Source organism: Numida meleagris, chromosome 4, assembly GCF_002078875.1.
Source record: "Numida meleagris isolate 19003 breed g44 Domestic line chromosome 4, NumMel1.0, whole genome shotgun sequence".
In the NCBI taxonomy this organism is placed as follows: domain Eukaryota; kingdom Metazoa; phylum Chordata; class Aves; order Galliformes; family Numididae; genus Numida; species Numida meleagris.
In genome coordinates, this window is record NC_034412.1 from 49,539,982 (window position 1) to 49,547,684 (window position 7,703).

The window sequence follows — 7,703 nt, forward strand, 5'->3', positions numbered from 1 at the left end:
CTCTCGGCGGGGCCGCGCCTCTCCCTGCCGGCCGCGCGCCCCTTCCTCCGCGGCCCAAGGAACGGCGCCGCTGCCGCACGCCCCTGCCGCGTCCCAGGGCCGGCGGAGCCGCTCCCCTACCCCGCCCCGAGCAGCGGCTGCAGCCCGGGAGCCCGCACGGCGGGCCGAGCGGGGGGGGAGATGAACACGGTGCTGTCCCGGGCCAACTCGCTCTTCGCCTTCTCGCTGAGCGTGATGGCGGCGCTCACCTTCGGCTGCTTCATCACCACCGCCTTCAAGGAGCGCAGCGTGCCCGTCAGCATCGCCGTGTCCCGGGTCACGCTGTGAGTGGGGGTCGGTCGGCCGGCGGGGCGGGGCGGGGCCGGTAACGCCCGGCACCGGGACCGTGAGGGCGGGCCCTTCCGCTCCGCTCGTACCCGTTAATCCCTGCTTTCCGCCCGGCGGCTGAAGCAGCCGCGGACGCGGGGGTCACCGCTTCCCCCGGCGGGGCCAATGAGGGAGCCCCACGACGGCGTTTCGCCGCCTCCCGCCCCGCCGGGCGGGGCTGCCGGGAGGGCCGTGCCGTGCCGTGTCCAACAGTGGCGGGCGGCTATGCCGCAGAGCGGTGCGTTGTGCCGGGTGGTCGGTGCGAGCACGAAGGCTCCGTGCTTTGGAGCTGCCCGAGGGCAGGCTGGATGGGGCCCCGGCAGCGTAGTCGGGTGGGTGGTAGCCAGCCCGCGGCCGGGGGCTGCCACGGGGTGGGCTTCAAGGTCCTTTCCGACTCAAGCCGTGCTGTGACTGAACTGGATGTGAATGAACTGGTAACGCAGTCTCCGTTGACCAGCTTGGATATTTTGTCTTCCTGTGAACCCTGCTGAAAGCCCCATGCCCGCAGGACACAGTGTGCTGTTGTAACCTTTCTTCAGGGTTTTGGCTTTTTTTTCTTTTTTTCTTTTTTTTTTTTTTCATGAAAGTTTGTCACAGGAAGCTTGCATCAAGTTCACTGTGTGCAACATGGAGGGCTGTGGTTTCACCAGCAGCAAAGTTCCTGCCACAAAGAACCCAAAGCCTTGACTCCTGCCTTTGGTGGCATGGTTCTTTCGCAGAGTTGCACCTGAGAATGGGACTCGCTGCATAGGGTTCTGGTCTGCTTTAACTTACCTTTGAGTCAAAATGTGTCTTTTTTTAATGTTTCTCTTTTTTTTTTTTCTTACTGGGCTTGCTTTTGGGCTTGTCAGTGAGTTAAAGCAGCTCTCAGAGCTGTGGAGCCACCGCAAGGTATGTGGATGGCTGGCAGCAGCCTTTGGAAGATGAAATGATCCCAAGAAGAGTGGGAGCTACATTCACCTTTTGGATTGCTTTAACACCTTAAGCAAACAAGCCCTGTATATATACTGGGTAAAGAATTGCAAAAAGCTTAAAACTGGCACAAGGAGAAATTTAGAGTGTTCTGAACTTCACGGACATCATGTAGCGCGCTAATGCCTAACTTAGATGAAATGTGTACTGCCCGTCCCTTCAGTGATGCATGGATCTGCTGTTAATGGAAGAAGAGGCATTATACCTGAGCTGTTTCTGTTGAACTTGTTAGAAGTTCTGCGGGCCCCCAGCTTCAGTAGACTGACAGACAGTTATTTGGAAATGATGTCAAGCGCTTGACAAGAATTATTACTTAAAATGGTGTTTGCATAGGCATGGAAATTCTTAACAGGTCTTAAATTGGTACATTTGGGTGGTGTTTTTCTTAATTACTGGCTCCAAGAGTGTTTTTTTGACCGGTAGATACTTTTTTCCTCTGGGATTACTGAATTTAGTTTATATGAAATTACATTTTAACTGACTAATTTTAACAGCAGAATAAATGTAACTGGTAAGTTCACAATTCCCAAGATCTTTGTTACATGAGGAATTAGGGCTCATGGTTCATTGCCAGCTTGCTTATGACATTCCTCATTGTAGAGGGTAAGTTTGGTAGGCTGATGAGTTTTAACAATATGTGTGAAAATACCTACTGTGTTATTTTCCAGTTTCTTTTTTTAACACAGTTTACTATGGCAATGTCAGATATTTCTCAGATAGTGGATTTGTAGGAAAGTCTTCCAAATCTCGTGTATGATTTTCACTATGTGGAAGAAAGTAAGCATTTTCCTTCTACTGCTCCTTAATGACTGAACGTGCAAAGGAGAAATTCTCTAAGTTGTGTAAACTGCAAACATAAATGATGATTTATCAGGATGGTTGGAGTGTCTTGTATGAGCACTAGAGGCTTTTTAGTGTAAAGTCAATAAATATTATTTAAAATGATTGCCAGCTATAGAGCTGGCCTTCCAATCGGCTTTACATATTTGGGAATGGGGAGACAGGTAACACCCACTTTGCTAAAAATGAAATGTAATGTGGTTTATGTACAGAGAAATACAAATTCTTGTTAACTGGAGCATAATTGCAGGCTACTTGTATAATTTTCACAGACTTCTATGGGGGTAAAACCTATCATTTGAGACTGGGGCTCTAAACCTGGAAGGTGGGCTTTATTGTATAATGTGGTTATATTTTAGCCAAATGCTTCTGTAAGGAAGTACGGGGAACACATGGGAAAAGTATGCGGTAAGAATAATAATTAGTGTGAAGTGTGAGAGAGAAATAAAGAAAATATAATCTTGTGTTTTGTTTTATCTTAGAAGAAATGTAGAAGATTTCACTGGACCTAGAGAAAGAAGTGATCTGGCATTCGTCACATTTGACATTACTGCAGATATCCTTAATGGAAAAAATGGTTTGAGAACGTTTTGAAATAAGATCTTGACATTTATTTTTGTTACCTTAAAATCTTGATATTTGGGACTTGAGGAAAACCAGCAATTTGTCTTAAAATCTAAGTTTAAAGCAGTGAGAAATAGTATTTTGCATATGTAGGGCATGAAAATAGAACCTGGAATAGTTGTTCTGTAAATGGGACTGGGTGAGCTGTTTCCTCTGGTTTTTTTATGCGTGCTCTTAAAATAAAGCACTAGAGAAGTGCAGTGCATCTAATAAAGAGGAGTGCATTTTAATGCCAGGACAGTATTAGTGTTAAGTGAAGATGGTATTTGTGTTCTGAGGTGTGAACTAGTTGCAGGTTTTATATAACAGTAATTTAGACTGTCATACTGAATCTAGGAACTCCGATGTAACTTTCAAGCTTAAAATTCCAGCTGCATAATAGTTGTATACAAGTACCTGTCTTCCTTTCAAAAGAAGTGGTATTTGTTTACTTTCTCAGATGCTAAACTATCAAATCTCTAATATTTAGTACCATTCAATTCATTGGGAAGCATACAAGGTACTGCAAAATTCACCATATTATTTTTTTGTCCTCCTGTATTTTTGTTGATACCTTTATTCAGCTTTTTGTGTGTGTATGTGTTTCTCTTTTCGTCTTTCCTGTAAGTCTGTTTTTTATTGAGAAGGGAGGTGAGTTGTGGGTGTTCTTTGTTTTGTGGATGGAAGGAAATCATTCTTGGCATTAAGGATCTTGATATCAAAATCCTATTTTTCTGCAGAAATCACTACAAAATATAAGGTATCGTGTTTTAGCGCAAGTGATTACGCAAAGCTTTGCTTTGCAACTGGGCTGAAATTCCTGTAATTTTTCCCCATCAGCTGTTTTTTGTCACTGTGTTAGACAAGACACAGATTTCCTCCCTGCTTCAGAGGAAAATGATACATTGAGTAAGCAAATCAACTACAGTTCTTGAGTGGATATAGAAGCTGGATAAACAGGTGAACTGGATTGTTGCCTGTGAGAAGGCTTTGTTTTGCTGGCTGAAAGCGGGAGAGGTGAACTCCCGAGTCTCTTTCGTATCTCTGAAATCTCATATTTATAAAAACCAGAGACTAAAATGGTTCTAAAGTAGATTCATTGAATTGTATACGGAAAGGAGACAGGGCAGGACCCCTGGAGGAGATGTTCTCATACAGTGTCTGCAGTATGCGGATGTTAAAGACTCCAAGTTCTGTTAACTTTCTTAAATACTAGCAGTAGTTTTAAATTTGCTTTAAAAAAAAAAAACTGACAATCTTTCAGGCCTGACATAAACAAATCTCACAGCGTGTAGAGTTGTAAAATACAGCATTCTAATAGGTTTTTTTGGATAAAATCTGTATAGAGATATTGGTACATTGGCTCTCAACTAGTGGACATGATTTATTAGTCCCAATGAGAATTAAATGCAGTGACTGTTAGAAGAATCTAGGGAAAGGAGAGGGGAGGAGGAAGTTCTCAGCAACTCTCTTGGGTGTACTTCATCAATGGCTGGCTTTAGGAATTATTCTGGAAATCTTTTTTGTGGGATTTCTTAACTTTGTGGTTTTGAGTTAGCTGGAGCTATTTTACCTGAATATTTTAGTCACCTATTCTTGTAATAACAGCTGCTAATTATTTAATTCTTTCCTTTTGAACTAGAATCTTAAAAATGTGATTCAGACTTAGGATGTGTGGGACAAGATAGATTCAGCCTCAAAATCTGTTCTATTTCATTTATGTTTTGAGATAAAGAATAGAATAAAAAGGATGACATTCTCGTAGGCTGGAGAAATAGAATGTTACAGTTAATCTTTATTGTTAGTAAAGAGGTATTTTCCTTAGCAATCACAGTGCATTTTATTGCTAAATGAGCAAGAAACACTTAAAATTTCAGCTTTATTGTAGTGATGGTATCAAATGGAAGTTATCAGTATTTTACCATTATTCAAAAATTATGGGCAGAGTTCTGTATGTCAAATAAGCTGATGTTCTTTGTTGTAAGTAGATAATTAAATTTGATAATTCCAGATGTCCCTTCCAGTATGATAAGGCTTCTAGTATTCTGATTTTTCTAATGTGGATATTATAGGCCCTTTGAGCCCTCTGCACTCTGTAAATTTTGTATTTATATATTGATTATTTCTATTATATCTTGATCCACAGTTGGATGCTAGCGTTCTGTGATAGCATAAATCATTGTTTTAAAGAGTTGCTGAAGAATTCTGTCTTGCTTTTTGTTTAAGGTTTTATAATAGACTGACTAGCAGTGGATCATAGTAACTGACTTGTAATGTCAAATGTACAACTCCTAAGTCATTAGATGAAATAGCTGTTAATTTTTTATCTGATTTATGAAATTTGTCTTGGAAGTGATTGAAGAATATGCTGGAACTCTCGGAAAAGCTCTGATTTATAAATAAAATAAGATATATTGAAATGTAAGAACTTGCTGTAATGATTGTAGTCTAGATAGATCTAGTGGAAAATAAAACAGGCTTACAATGTGATAACCTTTTCCTTAATGTGCATACATCTGCAGAGTATATTTGACTGGAATGTTAAACAATTGTTTCTATATTTGTCTGCAGAATATACAACAAAAAACAATGTAAGTATGAAAAAGAAGTTGAAGTAATTACCCATTTTGTACTGCATTGATTTTTAACACTTTGAAGTTCTGCTGGGAAGAATTAAGACACCAGAGTTCCCTACTAGCTCTGACCATTTTCACTGGCTTTCACGGTTATTTTCTTGACAGTCTAACTGCATGGTGGGAAGCTTCTTAACTTGATATGTGCCTAGCAGACAGAAAGAGAAGTAATGCGTGCCTTATAATTGAATTATTTTCACCTGTTTGTGCTGATTTACTTCTCCCTAACTTCCTGCAATTGATTGCTGTTACAGATGGGATATAGTGGCCTTTGGTTTGGCCAGGCGTAGTGGGTTTTCTGTTCATTGATTACATTACTAATATGTTTGCCCATGTCAGCAAGGATATAGTGAAGGCTTTTTTTTATTTGCTACATGAAACTATTTTTAGAGTTCTTTTTAAAGTTTGTTAGTTATTTTGTAGATGCTGTGGATATTGCATTTGCATAAGAACAGTTTTTAAGATTTCTTTATTAGAGACCGGGAATCTTTTCTTGTTTCATCTTAGTTTTGTTTATGTGTAAATCTCCAGTTCTCACTTTAGCCAGATACTTTGGCTAAATGGTGCTGTATTGTACTGTACAAGACTTTAACTGTGTGCCATTCTTAATACATAACTCCTTAGAGCAGTATACAGTTTAAAATACTTGAGATCTTGGGATCCATCTTTTTGATGTGTTCATACAACTATTGGAAGTATGCTTGCAATGGAAGTAGAGATTTTCTTTTTCCCATTTAAATACCTGAGCAATACAGCTCAACTTGTCTTTTGTTTGAAAGTCTAAATTTTTCTCTAAAAACAACTTCTGCGATTCTGAAGGAACACCTATCATTCTTACTAAGCCTTTGAAGTCATCTGACTTAAGATAGCGTTGTGGTGTTCTGCTGTGCTGTTCTTTGTTGTTCCATGTATTGTGCCACACTTCAGTGTATAGTAGCACCAGTTTTCCTGGTGTAAAGCATTGTTTTTATTAAACTGGTTGTGTGCGTTACAAACGTGTACTTCAGGTTTTTAGTGGATATGCCTTGTAATTTCAGTGACTGGATATGCTCTGGGAAGTTATTTTGTTAACTTAATTATAACTGTATTTTTAGGCTCTGAACCAAGTGGTCCTTTGGGACAAGATCATTTTGAGAGGAGATAATCCAAGGCTGTTCTTAAAAGACATGAAGTCAAAGTACTTTTTCTTTGATGATGGAAATGGTCTCAAGTAAGTAAATTGCTTTTTAGTTTTTGTGTTCTTTTTTCTTTTTTTAAATCCTGACATCTTGATTTACTTGCATGCTTCTCATTTTACATGTATTTGTATTGCTATGATAAGATATGTATATTCCATCAGTCTATTGCGTCTTTGTACGTGTAGCCCAAGGTCATGCTTCTCATGTCCTTATTGTTCTACAGAATTGGTTCTGTGCTGCACTCAACTCCGAAAAAGTAGAATAATTAATAAATAAAATCTTACCCGTAAAACAGAGAATATTTCATGAAGTAACTACGTAAAAGTAAAAATCCCTTTTTTCTGGATCAGGAAAATTATTCTTACCCTGTATTAACGTTAGTATTTATTAAGTAAATGGGTTAATTTCAGTACTTACGCTGATTTTTTTCTTTCATGCTTTTGCAGGGGAAACAGGAATGTCACTTTGACGCTCTCCTGGAATGTCGTACCAAATGCTGGCCTCCTACCTCTTGTGACAGGATCAGGACATATGTCTGTACCTTTCCCAGATAGCTATGAAACAACAAAAAGTTATTAAATTATAATACTGAAGCAACATATTTTTATACTTGTATATTGTGAATAAATTTTATTGCGGTTTCTTCACACATCCCACGCAACTCTCCCGTGAAAGGTACTTAATTTCCTCAGGTTCAACATCATGGAAAAAGGAAAAATTCCATTTTTTAAATAAAACATTGAAACTGAAACCTAAAGGAAAGGTAAATTGTGGAGTACTGTTTTTTGGTGTTGGGGGGGCAACAGTTTTTTGTGGGGTTTTTTTGTTGTTTTCTTTTCTTGGCCACCTGGGTATAGATCTACCTTTCTTTTGAATAAACATTTTTACACCAGAAACTAGTCTTACTGGTTTTTTTTTTTTTAGGGTACTCTGGGAGTTATTCAATATGCGTAGAACGCAAATTCAGAACTCAAATCTGAATGAAATTTCTGTGAGTACCTGAAAGAAAGGGCTATTCTGTGTAACAGTATCTTTGCTGAATGCATGCTTAGTGTGTTGCAGTAAGGTGACTGATCTTAATACTTCCAACAGCTACTCATAATCCACTGTA

At 39.7% G+C, this 7,703-nt stretch overlaps 2 protein-coding genes across 5 annotated transcripts in view; one reads left to right on the plus strand and one right to left on the minus strand.

Moving 5' to 3' along the window:
• Positions 1-532, minus strand: part of ASB5 (ankyrin repeat and SOCS box containing 5) — a 35,176-nt gene extending 34,644 nt beyond the window's left edge. For all 3 annotated transcript variants that reach the window (XM_021396199.1, XM_021396197.1, XM_021396196.1), the window contains exon 1: positions 249-532. The gene's annotated coding sequence lies outside the window, so the exon portion shown is untranslated. The remainder of the gene's footprint in view (positions 1-248) is intronic.
• Positions 27-7,488, plus strand: SPCS3 (signal peptidase complex subunit 3). Of its 2 annotated transcripts, none has more exons than XM_021396211.1 (5): positions 27-323; positions 2,664-2,734; positions 5,296-5,372; positions 6,509-6,624; positions 7,039-7,488. In XM_021396211.1, the coding sequence occupies exons 1-5, from the start codon at positions 181-183 to the stop codon at positions 7,169-7,171; spliced, it is 540 nt and encodes a 179-aa protein (XP_021251886.1). In that variant the 5' UTR covers positions 27-180; the 3' UTR covers positions 7,172-7,488. The 2 variants fall into 2 exon arrangements, with proteins under 2 accessions (XP_021251886.1, XP_021251884.1); XM_021396209.1 differs by having other exon boundaries at positions 30-323; positions 2,661-2,734; positions 7,039-7,360.